Genomic DNA, 18,375 nt, shown 5'->3' on the forward strand with positions numbered 1-18,375 from the left:
TTTTGTTTGTCTCGCTTCTAATTTGCATAGAATGTGTGTTGAGTATGATGGGTGGGCATGAGTTGGTGAACAGGTGTGGACTGGATGAATTTCATACAACATGTAATGATGGTTTCCTTGTCTAATATAACCTGAATGATAATTGGTGGACCTGGAAAGGTCATTGAGACCATTGTGAGCAAAAAGGAAGAACGAAAAAGGTGGTTGTTGAAGAGCACCAGTGGGTTGTCAGTGGAGTTTGCTGTGATGATAATTCTTGTTTTGTGTGTAAGGTAAATGACAAGTTTGAAGTTGGTGTGAATTGGGTTATTAGCAAGTTTGTAAATTCGGGAAGTATCGTGTGCATGGACAAATGGAAAAGTTAGTCACATTGACAATTTAGAAGGAGTTGAAATAATCCATGGCACTGTGAAACATGTTGAAAATTTTGTTGATCCAGTTACAGGAGTTCATATGCAAAAAATCGAACGCTTGTGGAATTGTCTGAAAAACTACAAGAATTTGCCAATGCATTTTACAGAAGAATTGTCTGAATCGTTTTTATATATTTATATGCGTTTATATAAAAGAAGTTTTTGAGATGGAAAAAATTGAAACCAGGAGAAGGTGTCAAGTTGTTTGTCCAGCATATGAGTAAGGTATATCCAGGAGCGGGACATGTTCCAGTTTGGAAACAGCCAGAAACCATACCTTCTGTGCCTGAAATAACCTCCAAGAAATCCAAAAATAGTAAGAGGAAGCTTGTTGACAAGTGTTTTATGAAGTCAAAAAAATTTCCTACAAAGGAAAAAACTCAAGATATGAAAGAATCAGCCAAAACCTATTTGTCCAATACTAAGTGGAAGAAAAGGAAGAAAAGTTTCAGTTAAAAGTTAAAGTTTGTTTTCTTTCAATGCCAGTATAGTATTGTTAGCAGAACCAGCTGCCATCTCGTTTGTAGACATCATGCTCACAAGCAAGATGATGATTGGAAGTGCTGCCGTAGGGAATACCTAAGTAAAATTCTACCCAAAAATGTAATGAGAGTCCATTTAAATGTAAAAAAATAGGAGTCCACAAATTCATTTTCAATATACATAGGTATTAAAATCATAATATCTGTGCATTCTTTTGTGATGGAGTGTGCCTAACGAAATTTAGCCCTAAGGGCCAAAAATAAAGAGCATTGTGTTTGCTTAATGGAAAGTAGGTGCAAAAAATGAAGAAAACACAAGAACAAAGCAATTGATTTAAGACTCTCTCCTTGTCAGCAATGACAAGGATCATCTCTATATCCAACTAGTGCAAGGATTGCCTCTCTTGTGGCTGGCAGGTACAAGGCTAACTTTTGTGGCAGCAAGGGCAAAGTTTATCTGTTCTGTTTGCATTCATTAGATACAAGGATTGCTTCTTCTATGCCTAACAAGTGCAGGGTTTGCTTCTTTCTATCTGGCTCCACCTCAATTCTATTGCAATGTGACAAAGTCACATGATGTCCTACTTAAAAAAGTGTAAGTAGAATGCACACTTTTATTTACCAGGGAAAAAGAGGAGTTTAAAAATCATTTACAATTAAAATATTTTAATATATATATTCAAAAGCTGCTTACTTATAGTTAATAATTGTTTAATTAAACAATAACATGACTATAACATTCAAGAATTAGACTAGGTAGAGGTTAGCCTGCTGAAGGTTTTTTGGGGAATTCATTAACCTATGCAAGGTCACAACTTATGTTGTAAAATATGATATGTTTACATTTTACATAAAATTAATTTCTCATTTTTATAGGTGCAGGTTTTGTGGGTTGGTTTTTAGGAAAATTATCTTACAGAGAAAAATGTGCTGAAAAGTTAATGCAGTTACCAAATAGTCAAATAGGAGAATCTTTGCGTCGACGAAAGCTTGGAGAGGAATCGTAAGTATAACAACATTAAAGGAAAAAGTTTTAAAATAATTAAATATATATATGCAAGAATTTTTCATAAGTCAATAACTACTGTCAATAATTTATTTTACTGAATAAGCAGACCTACTAATAGTTAAATATACATTAATGAGAATATTTTATAGTGTAATTCATATGTAGAAACTATAAAAAAATCATCTGGGTTTTAGTAAATAATTTTTATAAATTTATAAATAAAACCATTTATGGAGCAATAAAATAATTTTAATAATTGATAAAAATTTAAAATAATAAATATTTTTAGCGTGTTAATAATTATTTAAATGTATATTTAATAATATGTTGTTTAAATGATATTGGAGATTTCAATAGACTTCTTGTGGTGTTTTATATGTCTGCAAATAGATGATAAGATATGCATATGCTATAATTAAATTAAGTTTTCTTGTGTTTATATTTATTTATTTTTTTAATTATTGTGTGCCTTTATAAATTATTTATTATATTAAAGTCCAAAAATGCTCAAACCAATAATCAATGTAATTAACATCATAGATCTTGTGAACAACTTCAAGATTTATCACAGAAAATACTATAATATTAAATGCAAAATATGCTTGTAGAATGCAGTTTATTAAAATCTCAGAAAGATGAAATGGAAATAATTAAGTGGTTAGTATTGCCATTTTGTTTCCTTGAGGGTCAGTGGTAAACATAAAGTATGAATAAATGTTATAAAAGGAAATAACAGAAGATTGGTAAACATAAAGTATGAATAAATGTTATAAAAGGAAATAACAGAAGATTTGTTTGTTTCCAACATGTAAAGCTAGTTTTAGAAAATGTGATAGCAGTGTATTTGTACTTTAATAAATAAAGGTTTTATGTCAAATGTGCATTTTTATGATAACCTGAAATTGTTATATTATAGAAGTAATTGAATAAGATATATACAGTGAATATATTTCAGAATTCCCATCAAAAATATAGAATAGTTAAGCCAAACAGATTTGAAGCAGTAATGGACAAAATAAACAGATGTATGGGATTTTTATGAACATGTTATAATTAAAAAGTTTTGTCTATCTTAAAAGTGATTTCTTCTGATTACATAAAAATCTCAAAAATAAGAACTTTATGAATGCTAAGTTGTAGTATTCGTAAAGTTCTTATTTTTGAGTAACTATTATATATAAAGCAGTGAACAAACAAAAAATCACAGAAAATGTTGCTTTTTGACAATACAAAGCAATGTGCATTTTTATGATATCCTGAAATTGTTATATTATACAAATAATTGAATAAGATATATACAGTATTTATTTTTGAAACATTACTTGAAAACAGAAGCAAAATACAATATTCACTACATTTGTAACAAAGTTTACATGTCTGATGAGATAGTTACTCTTATTTATATGTTATCATAGAAAATGTGACAAAATGTTCATCTAAGATCAATCTTATGCAAAAAGAAATACAGTAGACCCCCCTATAACATGGTAGCTATGTTCCGTGTTATATGAATTCTCTGTTGTCACTTAGATTTTACAAATACATGAGCCATTCACAGCCGGCACTTGTGCAGTTTAGGGGGTATGGCTGTTTGAAAGGTTTTCTCCCATAAAATTAATTGATTCTAGACTAACTTGACTCAAACATTTCAAAAACACATAATTTTTTTGGGAATAATCCATATAAACTATGCTATAAACAAAATATTGTAGGAATACTTACCGAGTGTACACAGTTTGAAGATGCCATTGCTTAAGCTTGTTTTTGTTGCGGAGCCAGGGCCGGATTTACATAAGGACATTTGGGGCCAGTGCCCAGGACCCCCACAAAACTATGTTTAAACATAACTTTTTTTTCCTATTACTGCGACAGCCTAGTGTGGCCTAATCATGAGGGCCACAGGCAAAGAAAACCCGAAAGAAAAAACCTATTGAACATCAAAAAATTTTGGAAAAAATTTTACATAGGTATTAGTAAAGTTCATAAAAAAAATGTCCGATGTGTTCACTATTGGTGACCGACCCTGTGCGCCAATAACATCAGATAACGTTCTGTGAGTCCTGTTGGAAAACACCGTCGCTCAGGTCCGTCGGGAAGACACCTTGCGAATATTCTGTTGCTTGAACAGTCCGCTCGGGTCCAAAACGATCATAGAGACTTCTTCTCGCCAACCGTCCAAATGGCGTAACGTGGGCGAACTCCTGTCCGAATGGCGTAACGAGACAAACTGCTCCGAATCACGTAACGAAATGAACTAACTCCACCACCTGCGTCTCTCTTTCCTTTTTCCTACATTCTGAGTGTCCACTCCCCTCTTCCCACCTCAACCTTTGCCCTCCACACACGTGGCAACGGGTCAGATGACCACCCGGTGTTACCCGACCACATTCCATCAGTCTCTCCCTCCACCGTCTTCTTGTAACGATGATCGTTACCAGACCAAAAAGGAAAGGGCGGGAATCATGTTTACTCGATTCCACCCCGACAGTATTTTTCAATTAAATTAAAATAATCACTAACTCAAACTCAGCCTTCTTACTAAATATACTAGATACATCCAATACACCTTATTGCTGAGAACATATATTTATTACGTATAACTAACGTTTTCGGCCCACTTTATGGGCCATCCTCAGGTTACAGTTGTTCGACTCTAATACGAAATCGAACACGTTCAAAATTAAACTAAATTAGAACATACATTTTAAATTTAAACAAATAGAACAAGTATAACACCAAATAATAAATAAGAAAATCCAAATAAAACACAAATGTAAATGCAAATAAAATACGGTGACTGGCCGTAAACATTAAGGAAAAATTCCTTATCCTTTAACGCATATATCTACTGAGCCTCTGTAGAAGCATTATTATGTGTGTTACTTTTTACCATGTACTTCCATGATGACGGTAACCCCGTCGCATCTTTATAATTTAAACATCTGCCAGACAAACCCGCTCTGTAAATTTCGCATTTCTCCGTTATGGATGACAACGTTGGCGAGTGTACTTTTGCAAGAATTTTGGCATCCTCCCATTGCACAACAGAACCATCGGCTTGCGCAATCCTGGATAACGCTGTTGAACACTTGTTTTTTGCGACATCATACTGGTGCTCTTTAATCCTCACTCTAAGGTTTCTATTGGTGACCCCTACGTAGTCCTTATCAATTCCCAATTGCTCATTTTTGTATGGAATCGCATAAACTCCTGCCTGCTCTCTATCGCCAATTCTTTCTTTGTCATTTCTAATCAACCTATATACTGTGGGGGCCCTTTTGCATAATATACTGGCGTTTTTGTGTCTCGATATTTGCTTCATAATAGGGAAGAGACATTTATTATAGGTAAACTTTGTGAAGTTACCCCCAGCTTCAGGTTTCTTCTTAGAGTTGCTCTTAGGCTTTACGTATGCTGTTATTAAACGCTCTATAGACCTTGTTTCAAACCCTAACTCCTTTGCCACCATTTTTATTCTACCCAGCTCATCCATCGTGTCCATTATATTCGAGCAATACAAAAATGCTCTTCTGATTAGGGCCCTAAATGCGGATAATTTATAAACGGTTGGGTCATTAGAATTTGCCGGAATATACATCGGATCATGTGTGGGTTTGATGTACACCTTCGTGTACAAAGTTCCATTCTTAAACTCAATGCCAACATCCAAGAAGTGTAGTTGCTTGCTACTAATTTGCTCAAGGTTAAGTTTTAAGCCATGCTGGTTAGAGTTCATTTGGTCTAAGAATCGTTGAATCATTGCGTCATTATTCCAAATAATTAGAACGTCGTCTACATATCTTTTGTACATGATTATGTATTCATTATAGTTGAAAATCGTCATGCGTTCCATTTTTCTCACCACCAACTCACAGAGCAGGCCAGACATCGGGCTGCCCATAGGGACCCCTCTTAACTGCTTGTAAACTTTACCTTGGAAACTGAAAAATGACTGAAAGCATATCAGATCAACCATTGTCTCTAAATCTTTTTTGTGTTCGTATGCTTTTGGGTGCAACTCACATAACAGGTTCATTAACTCTTCAAAACATGAGGTAAGATTTATTGATGGAAACATACTCTCGAAATCCATAACAGTCCCAATTTCTTTGTCCATTAACGATATATCATGCAGGTTATTAACTAAACTAAAAGCGTCCTTTGTGACGAATTGGTAGTCTTCAATTAGTGGTGTTAAATGCCTATGCATACGTTTTTCCAGAATGTAGGTTGGTCCTTTACATTTCTCTACTACCGGTCTGACCTCCTTACCGCTTTTATGTATCTTTGCGAACCCAAACAACCTAGGTACGCCTGGGCAGGTGATGTGGGCCCCTTTTAGGAAAGGGAACAACGATGCTATGGGCGATTTTTCTAATCTTCTTAATTTTCTGTCAATTCTTTCAACAACAGTTCGGTCCACCTCTTCACACTCCGTTTTCCTTATATATTCATCTAGGGCTTCATTGTACCTTTGTTTCTTCATTAAGACTAAATGCTTACTCTTATCAGCCCTAGTGACCACTATATCATTAGCATTCAACCATTTTTTAGCTTGGTTAATGCACAACTCTTTACCCTGCCTTCTACAGCATTTTTCAGTTTTGAATACCGTCTTCCATCTGTAATAGTCTTTATCAACTTCACACATACCTACAATTCCTCTTTCTATTTCGGCTACCACACCTCTCCAGTTCTTATTGCTGTCCGGAACATAATTAGGACCTTTTTCCAGGATTCGTTCCACACATTGCGGGAGTTGAATCTGATCCCATAATATATACGGGGTTGGCTTCAAAGTGCTCGTAGTCTTGGACGGTTGCTTTTTTGTAATCCACAGCAGTTTATTCCTGTATTTCTTCCTTAAACTAATGGTTATCCTGTCAGTTAAGCCAACCACTCTTAAATTGATACTCGCTAATATATCTGGGTTCTTTTCAAATATATTCTCTTCAAGTTCCACTATTTCTTTAATGGTTCTGTACTTCATATTCTTTACACGTTTAATTGAACTATTTAAGCATAGCTTTCTTACTCTTTCCCGCATGGACATACATTCATCTGGCAACTTAATTCTAAAAATGGACATTGGATAGATTCTTCTTACCCGACACTCTTTCAAAAATTTTAATCTGGAGTCCATCTTCACAATTTTTACAGCCAGTTTTCTATAATTCCTATATAGACAGGCCGGTGACGCCATAATTAATCACTAACTCAAACTCAGCCTTCTTACTAAATATACTAGATACATCCAATACACCTTATTGCTGAGAACATACATTTATTACGTATAACTAACGTTTTCGGCCCACTTTATGGGCCATCCTCAGGTTACAGTTGTTCGACTCTAATACAAAATCGAACACGTTCAAAATTAAACTAAATTAGAACATACATTTTAAATTTAAACAAATAGAACAAGTATAACACCAAATAATAAATAAGAAAATCCAAATAAAACACAAATGTAAATGAAAATAAAATACGGTGACTGGCCGTAAACATTAAGGAAAATATAGATATTAAGATATATGCGTTAAAGGATAAGGAATTTTTCCTTAATGTTTACGGCCAGTCACCATATTTTATTTGCATTTACATTTGTGTTTTATTTGGATTTTCTTATTTATTATTTTTTTTATTTTTTTTTTTTTTTGTAACTCTTTCCGCCCAGTGGGCACTAAGAGGGCCTCTTATAGCAAGCCCATTATGGGTTCGGCCAGGCCCACAATGGGGCGGCCGGGTGGTGAGGGACGGGGACCGACATATCCGGACGGACCACCCCCCGAAAAATTCCTGGGGATTTCTCGACCCGTCCGGATTCGATCCCGGGTCCCCCAGGGCGGTAGGCTGCTAACCTTGACCGCTCGGCCATCCGGCCACTCTTATTTATTATTTGGTGTTATACTTGTTCTATTTGTTTAAATTTAAAATGTATGTTCTAATTTAGTTTAATTTTGAACGTGTTCGATTTTGTATCAGAGTCGAACAACTGTAACCTGAGGATGGCCCATAAAGTGGGCCGAAAACGTTAGTTATACGTAATAAATATATGTTCTCAGCAATAAGGTGTATTGGATGTATCTAGTATATAAATTAAAATAATTAGTTTTACACAATAAAATATATGTATGTTTACCATAACCTTATTTTAAAATGAAATTTACAACTTCCTAGTTGAAATCTAGTTGAAAGTACAGTATTTTGTGTAAATTTTCTAAATCATCAAATTTGCCTACTCTTAAAGGGGGCCCCCACCGAATTTGTGCCCAGGGCCCCTGGATTGGTAAATCTAGCTGTGCGCGGAGCGGCTCATCGTATGGTGGACGTGTGTTTCCTGATAAGTTATGCTTTCTGTGAAAAATTCACTGAACTTTGGAGACATCATTAATAGAAATATAATTTTTATGGCTGTTGAATAATAAATGTTTTTTAGTAGGTCCGCTGCTCGTTTAAACTCAACAGTTTATGCAATGTCCACTATTGGTCCAGATTCGACCAATCCTGTTGAGACACGAGTCAGCTATGACAATCTGTCTCATTCTTTTACCATGTTATATGAACACGATTGCAATTTTTGTCATGTTATACTAATCTATCTTATATGAACCCATGTTATGGGGGGTCTACTGTACTAGTCATCTGTAAAATGTTTAGTGCAATTATATTATTTTACAAATTTATATAAATATAAAAATATTTATTTTAATTTGTCTATAAAGAGATATTGATACAGTCCTATTTTTGCCTTGTGATGCTGAGCATATCTTTTGCTTTTGTAATTTGATATTATAAAAATCTCCCTTTGTAACAATATTTTTAAAACAATTACACTTGAACTACTCTTAAGTCTGAAACAAACATCATATTTTCATTCTCAAATTTACTACTAGGGTGGTAATTCCTTTGAATGAAAACACCAATAATAAATAAATTATTAATAAAAAAAATTTTTATGTTTTGATTTGTTTTATTGTATAAATCCATTGATTGAATCATTTGTAATAATAACAAATTATGTTTTCAGATTTACAACACAATTGCAAGAATATAAAGTTTCAGATGATGTTAAAGACCAACAGTCATCATTAGATTTTCAAAGTTCTAAATCTGTAGATTTATATCCAAATAAAGCTCCTCTACCTGCTGGATTAGATAGTACTTACCAACCATCAGTTGATGGTATGTACAAATATTTATCTAATTACAAAATTACAATAGACATCTGCTTTACAGTCTGTGATCCATGTTATGATTTATGATTCTGTTATGATTAAATCACTTTATGGAATCTCTATGTAATAAAAAATTTCATTATCAAAATTTTATGGCAGATGTTTTAGCTTCCATGGTCTTTGAACAAATTATCAAAACACTATATTATTTTTGTTTGCATTACAATATTTTTATGATATCAAAGAGTTTATGAAATGGACTAATATTGTAAAGTCAGGAGTCTATTATAATTTAAATTATAGTAAGCTTTTGAAGGAACAACACTTGAAAGAATAAAACATTCAAAACTTCCAGAATGCATTCCATCATGTGCATTAATGTTGCTAGATAAATGGAGTTAAAATATTTTGTTGCTATTTGAAAATTCTTCACAATTCTTTGCATATTTTTAGTTAAAAACATTGGATCTATATTTAAATTATGTACAAAGTGTTCTCTGAGGGGAGCGAACAGAGCACTTGCTTCCCTAGGATAGGGTAAAAAAAATTCCACAAATTATAATTGAAAAATTGATTGAGATATGTAACTGTATACCCTCAATCATGATTATAGTCCATAATCTGCTCATAGAAAAAACCCCCAGAAAATTAGATAAAAATTTATTGATGTAATTATTTGTCTCCAAGCTTTGACACCCCGTGGAAAATTTTCTGCAGATGCCCTTGGTTATATAAAAATTACAAATTATATAAACAAAATTTTTAATTATAAGGTTCATTTTAATAGAATGTTGAAAAAATATGTCAGTGCAAAAAAAAACAAATAAACAAAATTAATAACAAGTAGTTTAGGAGATGGAAAACAATTTAAAAATCTTGAATAGAACATAGTTTAAAAACAAAGAAAGAAAAAATTATTGAACAAATAATTAAATTCCATTTAAAATATTTGAAAATATATTAATATTTTATGATATTAATAATAAGCATCATGTCTTTGATACCTTTTAAACTTATGACAGAACATTGAAAGAAATTTCAGATTTCATTCTTATTCACTATTCATGTATTCATAATTTTACAAGTATTCTTGAAATCAGAATAACTTTGAAAGAACATTAACTAAGCCTTAACAGCACTTGGTCATTAACTATCAACACTTCCAAAAATTTATAGAATTTAAATTAAATTTAAAGTATAATTAATAATAGCAAAACTTTATTGTATAACCTTATATAAAATATGTTTATTGTATAATAAATAAAACAAATTTTTCAAAATAAATAATGGTCTATCAGATGCAAAATTGATACATTCTACTTTGAATATGTATGTATATCACATTATATTAAGTTATATGAAGAGTTTACCATATGAAATTATATTTTTGTAAAACTTTAGATGTAACAATGCCATTACCATCTGAAGAAAGCCAACCTCCACGAACATTCACATCATATGAAGAATTAAGAAAGAAAAATAGAGAAACAGTACAAACTCCTGGAACCAGTTACTCAAGTTACAAAACACAACCTTCAACACAATCAGTTTGGGAACATTCTTCAGAAATATCTAGGCAATCTAAACAAACAACACCTAGTAAAAGTTCTGGTAAAAATTTTTTTGATTTTGTTTATTACTGATAATTGTTAATCAGAAATAATTTATAAATAAGTATGATTAAATTTCTATCATATATTTGTTTTAAAATCATTATTTATTATCTGAAATAGTTTAATATAAATGAAGAATTATAATTACACATTATCTGAATTACATTAATGAAGAATTATAATTACACGTTATCTGAATTAATGAGTAATTTTAATTACTGGTATACTATTATACATAATTATTATCTAATTATTGAAAAAGATACTTGAATAATTAGCTGAGAGTTATCATATGTAATTAATACCAAATATAATTAACTATTTGGATTTTAAATTGAAATATATATATATATATATCTTTGTAAAAGTGTAATAATTCATTTTTTAAGTCATTTATTACTAAAAACATTTGCTAAAGAAAACTCATTTTATGCTAGGGAAATACAAAATAATGCAATAGTAATTCAAGAATATTTACTTCTAATCAGAATAATGTAGTTAATGAATGTCTAGTACTGGATAACATATTTATTATATCTATAGTTATCTCTTCTGCAGATACCACACACATAAAAGTGTAGAAAGTTAGATCTTAATCACAACATTATAATCATATTACAGAACATCATGTAGTCAAGAACTTTTTAAGCATAAATATTATGCTGATAGCTTGCAAATAAGATAAACCAATTATTTTTAGTAGCTTTACTTAGAGTTTAATCCAGTCTAATATTTCATACAGGCATCAACTAAACATTGCATTTACAACACTATAATATTCATGCTATTTCAAAATTATGTCTATACAGCTGGCAGATTGCCACTATTGAGACAGCTTGGCATGTGCAAAGTTTTGCAAGTACCAGACTTGTGGAAAAGAGATGTGCAAATTATAGAATATCAGTTGTAACTAAGATGTCAATTAAAAGTGTTAATATAGTAAAATATCTAATACTAATAAACAGAAATTGTTTTCTCACTGTTTTACAAAAGGACCAAAGCATGCATTAGAATCTGGGGCTGAAAGTAGTGTGAGCCACTGGGGAGGTCGGAGGAAGTTGGACCGCTCCTTCCGGCAACAGGTCGATGACCTACTCACTTGTTATGGATGGCTGTTACGTTTTGTTACGCATTACGCGAGTGGAGGAGGTCAGTGGAACCGATGATAAGGTGTGGCCGACAGTCGAGTAAAGACACCATTTTAAAACAAAACAAAGGTTTATTAAAGTTAAATTTAAGCTACAATTCTAACTCTCAATTACGGGTAGGGGGAGCCGAGAGAGAGTTTACAGAAATCATTTTCATACCTCTTAAGAATCTCTGAGGAAACTTTTGACGTGATTCCAGAATAAGGACTTGGTATCCACACGGCACTAGGTCAATTATTCGCAATTGCGATGAACAATTATTTCGCCGCTCGACTGGCAGATCAAAAGAGACTCCCCTGAGGGGGGAAGGAAATGGTTTTTATAGTTTTGTGGTGGGAGATTATGTCATGAGACCGATTGTTTAGAGCAGCGTTTCTCAAAGTGGGCGATAATGCCCCCTTGTGGGCGTTGGAGGCTTCAGTGGGGCAGTAGAAGGCTCAAAGAAAATTAGGGGGCATTAAGGAAATCTAGAGGCGCGATGGCAGAAAATTCTATCTATAAAAATTTGACGGATTATATAAAATGTCAGCATTTTATATATATTTTTTATTTTTTATTGAAGGTCACAGCTTGAATATTTCTAACACGTTGACTTATATTATAGCTGAATACACTTATTATAGCATGAATGAACTTGCATTCATGCTGGTTCTAAATCAGTTACAGTTAAGAACTAGGGACTTGCATAGGAGTAACGTATGTAACCTAAATTAAGAAAGAAAGAACAGATAATCTAGAACCATAGAAGACGTTTACGGACGTACGAGCAAAAAAAAAAAGTCGAGAATTTTTACGAAATTTCCGGACAAAATTAATAGTTCAGCTGGACAGTGAGTCAATTCTCAGACTGTCCAGGTGAAAACCGGACGAGTGGTAACACTATTGGGGGCACTAGTTTTTTTTTTAATCTCAAAGTGGGCGGTGGTCGAAATAAGTTTGAGAACCAGTGGTTTAGAGGTTAAAGTTGTCATCAGGATTAAAACAATTCACAGTTTTGGACGGTAAGTGTAAACTTTACATCTTTACCACGTGAGAACGTTTTCTTTTAATAGGAAGGGTTATAAAATTCCCATGAACTTTGAGGTTCATTTTCATTAGAAATAATTTAGAAAAATCTGATAAAATTCCGGATCTCACAGTGGTAAAGATTTGCGTAAAATGATTACAGTACTAAAATGCCTTGCAGAACCAAAAAAATATTCAGTAAATAACCATGGACAGACGGACTAACATTTTCGATCTTTCCTCACATCTTCAGGTCAAAGGTTTTAAAATGTAATGCTTTTCAAATATTATTGCAATTAATGCATTTCAAATATTGCATTTTTGATTATGTTCTGTTGTTCGAATGCATTTATAATTCCAAATTCAGTGTGAAGCTTGATAGCACAAATTCACAGTGAGTCTCGATAGCATAAAAAATAATAATAATTGACAAACGATTATTTATTGTGACATTGTCACAATGCTGAGCTGCAATTTTTAATCATATTTTTAATTTATTTAATTTCAAATATATTCTATCCACCTCAAATTAGTAGTGACTTGCCCCTGTACATCATACTTTTCCTTTAACAATACAGTTGTGCTGGTCATGTATCTAACACTTTTCAGGGGAAGATTTTTGAATTGAAATAACATGACTTCCAGTTTGCATCGGAAGTTCGCATATAGCTAATCAGCTGTCTCTAAGGTTTTCATATCCGGTCTTGTCTTTTATCCATCTAACTCCATTCTTGAATTAAGATAGATAGGCAGATGACAGTGGGAATTTATAGGTCTACAATTTTTTCAAATTACAGCACAATAACACACACTACTTTAAAACTGCAAATATAAAAACATTAAAGCCAAATTATTCAGAGAATATTCCATAAAAAAGGCTTTTGGCAATTTATTTACAGACATTTAGTGCATGTTATGATTATTATTATTTTTTTATGCTATCAATGTCTTGAACCAAATTTAAAGATATAAACACATTCAAAAAATGCAGCAATGTTTGAAACATATTTGAATATCAAAAGTCACGACAGTGATTCCCCACGAAGTAAAAAAGAGACTGACTGACTATATATACAGGAACCAGAGTTTCCAATTTTTGGGGGTCGATTTTATCACTTTTCAAATGTCTAAAGTAATTCCAAACATATTGTTCAAAAGGTAATTGTTTTCTCAGGTATTGTACAAAATTTCAAGATTTTATATAAAGTGGTTGCTGAAATATAAGCAATTGAAAAGTGCAAAAATTGTCAAAAAAGATGTACTATCATCATCTTTTTCTTTTTCATCCAACACTGTAGACACTCATAGAGAAAAACTATTGGGTCTAGAAAGCTCAAATTTTAAAATTAAGCCTTTCTCATTATCAGTGAGGTGCTCATGATACTTCCAGGATGATAAGTCAAAGTTTGTGGGGGTTTCCTGTACAACTATTTCAGTTTTATGGCTTAATTTTATGCTTATAAGGATTAAAGTTGCATTAAAACAAATGAACTCTACTCAACATGTTATCCAGAATAATGAAAGCTCAAATTTATGCAAATTATAACTTTTTATAACAATTTTTTTAAATGGTGTATTGAAATAGTCAGTTGGTGACACATTCGCTTGGTGGTGCATTGATTAGTGACACATTTGGTTGGTGCTGACTGAAATGAATATTGAAAGCATTTGGTTGGCAGTGCATTTGGTCAGTGGCACATTCAGTTGGCAGTCACCAAGCACCGACTGATCTTATGTAGATGTAATAATACAATTATTAAACAAAAAAACAGTTGCTATCCAAACAAAAACATCTGAGATGTAAAAAAATTTGTGTCAAGTAAAACTTATGACAATTTAGACAACAGTAAAAGTTTTTCTTAGGAGTTTTTCTTTGGTAAAGATAAGCTCGATGCTTTGAAACAAAATGTAGAAAAGAGTAATACAAGTAAAAATCTTGTGGGTACCACTCAAGTGCCAAGCTTATCTTTACCAAAGAAAAACTCCCAAGAAAAATTTTGACTGTTGTTTAAATTGTCACAAGTTTTTACTTTGCATAATTTTTTTACATCTATGTTTTTGTTTGGAGTGAATATTCAAAAATCATTCTGATTCAAAACCTTTGACTTTGAGATCTATGGAAAGGATTGAAATTGTTAGTCCTTCTGATTATTTACTGGGGTTTATTGGTTCTGTAAGATCACTCCAGTCTGTAATTAGAATAAAATGATTACAGATGATAATTCTTTTGCATGGAGGCTGGAGAGCGGTGTGTGGATGTTTGTAGAGTAATTACAGCATTGACAATTACAACAACCATAAAAAATTCAGAAAAAATCATTCTTATCAAACTGGCCTTTTGTTTTGGCTTGCAATACTACATAATTGTTTAATTCTGAATGTGTCAGGAATATATCCCTGATAGTAGAATACTGTAGCATTTATGCATACATGCTACAATTAATGTTACATGTTGTTAGAGAAGTTTTGCTTCATAAATTTTTATTCATATATTTTTAAAAAATTTTTAAGTGAAAAGCTTAAACTGTCTAGTGAATATCTGAAGAAATTAACACTGAAGTCTAAAATAGTTCTGAAGCTGAAGCCAAAAATTTTTTCAAAAATATATGACTTTGGCTTCAGCTCCAAAAACCCTAATAGTAACATTGTTTCATATACTTCATTATGGTATCAAATTTATACTGCATAAATTTTGTTTGTAGTTAAAAATGGATAAATTTATGGATGTAAAAATACACACACATACAATTTATTAATAATTATATTCAAACATTGATTAAATATTATTTCCGATATGTTTGCAAGTACAGTAGAGCGTCGTTTATCCGAAAGCCGGTCAATCGAAAGCTTTCCAGTCGGACTGTGTCATGCTGAATCGAACGTTTTTTGATACTAGATTAACTTCTAAAGTATAATTTTTTTGTTTTTATATTTTTCAATGTATTTATTTTGTTTGTACAAAATAAAGAAATAATTTTTAATGATACAATAGCCTCGATTATTATTATAAAAATTTTCGTTAGGCTTAAAATTGACGAAAATTCAACACGAAGCGACACGCAACGGAGAAAAATTTCAACATCGGATAGGTTAATATATTTTTTCGTACATAATCGGTTATCCGAACAACCCCAGTCCCCAATTGATTCGGATAAACGATGCTCTACTGTATTCATATTTAGTATAATGAAAACATTACTACCAAATTGTATACAGATTTAGGCTATGAGAATTTAATTGTTTAAAACGTTTTTGCATTATTACATTTCTATTGTCTATATTCTAAAATACCTAAATGTTGTTAGTGGAAGATTAAATATGTGTACTTTATTACAGAATCATTATTTTTACTTTATACACAGTACTGTTCAACATTTTGAACGTTTTGTTTAATATTTTAGACATACAGTATAAATAATAAACATTTAACATTTACTGTTTTCTTGTTTAGGATATACTTAATTAAATAGAAATTAAAATTAAAATATAATAAAATGAATTAAATTTGATTTGATAGCAAATATTTTCAATTTTCTGCATACTTTATTAAAAAGATGATGATAAATTGTCTGTGAATGAAACTGCATAGTCAGCATCTTAATATGTTTACTAACATTAAATTCTTACAAAACTTTTCAATTTGTTTTCATGCAATTCAAGGATTTTTACTGACATAAATTTTATATTTGAAGTGTAAGAAGAGAGCTGTGTTTTTGTAAAAAAATTAAAATATTTTTTTAAATCTTAATTTTGAAATTTTTTCATATTTTAATTAAAAATTTAACTTTTTTTAATATAGAAATGCATAAATTTAATTCTATAAATTAAATAATTATAAAACATTTTAACATTTAAAATATATTTAATTAATAGTTAACTAAAATTTAATTATTTACTTTCTCTCCATTACATATTCATCCATAATCTTCAACAGACACTCACACAATATAAAAGATTTACATAATTTACATGTATCTTTATGTATTGTACATCTTTACATACATCTTTTTATAATTAACTCTAATCTTATGATAATTGTACTTTATTATTAAATTCAGTTTCTGTACTATTAATATTAATGACTTGGTTTTTATATGGATTTCTGTAACATAACATGGAAGGCTTCTTTTTTTACAGTTTTGATATATTTCTGTAACAGTTATGAAATAAAAATAAAAAATTTAAGAAATTATTTTGAGCTTCAGTATTAAAATGATTTAACAATTTTATATCTTTTATAATAATGTTGTCCATTGTCTGTGTTCATATAATCATTCTTTGTTAATATATAGACTAAGCTTACTATGTCCAAAATAGATCCTAGAAAATATTTTAATTATTTTATAGATTTTTAAAAATTTTTTACTTGAAAATATTAAATTTCAGTGTTAAGGAATCTTCCATTAACTACAAGATGGGGAGGGAGGAGTTCAGGCATTGTCTACATAGGCTTTTGTAATGGTGTTAGTAGCATACGAATTTGTTCCTATAAGTCTACTTATTAGTCATGAATAAACTATCAGTTATAAAATATTTGTATAACTTTTTAAGTCATTTCTTCAATGTCATGAGGGTCCATGAACAATTGTATATGTAATTAAAGTGAGTTTGCCAAAAGTATATTATTGTTTACAGCAGAGAGGGAGGGAGTCAAAAGTGACTAAGAAACTATACATGTAATTTTGGACAGCTTAAGATGATCAGAGAATTACTCAAAAGATGATAAAATATTACCTATCAAATATCAGATTTCACATCACATGTTCTTAAAAATATTCTAATTTTTAATTAACAAGAATTAATTAAAAGCTAGGAATTTTTAAGATTAATGAGATGCAAAAAGAAATTAATGGTTATCAATGAATTTTTGTTCGTTTGTAATGTTGAAAGTTTTTAACACCATTACAATACGTTTATTCAGGATACGTTATATTAAATATGAGTATTAATATATGAATTATTTTTATAAACTTATTGCAAATAATAAGTCAATTAATATTAATTATTAGTGATATAATTTCACTTTTTTTTATGCTAATTTATTAGTAATATTTTATGCTAATTTATGCTAATTTTATGATAATTTATTAGTAATATATAATTTAAAATATATTAAAATGATAATTAAAATATTACTGAAATGTTGTTGTTCAATATTTTTCAGGAGCTACAACAAATCCTTATGGAGATGTCTGGGATGATTAATATAGTACTTACTTAGAATGCTTATAAGATGGTATTTTTTACAATATAAAATTTAGAATTAAATTTTCTGTATATAGAGAAAAAGAATTATTAGATTTCTTCTGTTCTTTTTTTTATATAACAAAAAATAAAAATAAAAGCAAAAAGGAATGTTCTATAAAAGATAAATTTGTTATAATATTGACCAATATTGCTTATAAGAAAGTAAAATAAATTGTTGAACTTACATTAGTGTAATAGTATTGGGGTATTATTTTGGGATTTAATTTTAAGAGAAAAAGTAATAAAGATAAAAAAATGGAGTTTTAAAATACCAAAATTA

General features: G+C 30.8%; 1 protein-coding gene across 1 annotated transcript in view; it reads left to right on the forward strand.

Moving 5' to 3' along the window:
- The window catches only part of asrij (OCIA domain-containing protein asrij), a 31,659-nt gene extending 13,284 nt beyond the window's left edge, over window positions 1-18,375 (forward strand). Inside the window, exons 5-8 of the mRNA XM_067270068.1 lie at window positions 1,772-1,898; window positions 8,935-9,089; window positions 10,484-10,693; window positions 18,013-18,375. Of these exons, the coding sequence (XP_067126169.1) occupies window positions 1,772-1,898; window positions 8,935-9,089; window positions 10,484-10,693; window positions 18,013-18,053 (533 nt within the window). The 3' untranslated portion in view covers window positions 18,054-18,375. The remainder of the gene's footprint in view (window positions 1-1,771; window positions 1,899-8,934; window positions 9,090-10,483; window positions 10,694-18,012) is intronic.

This window comes from Centruroides vittatus, unplaced genomic scaffold (assembly GCF_030686945.1).
Source record: "Centruroides vittatus isolate TY-2023 unplaced genomic scaffold, ASM3068694v2 contig_364, whole genome shotgun sequence".
NCBI classification, from domain to species: domain Eukaryota; kingdom Metazoa; phylum Arthropoda; class Arachnida; order Scorpiones; family Buthidae; genus Centruroides; species Centruroides vittatus.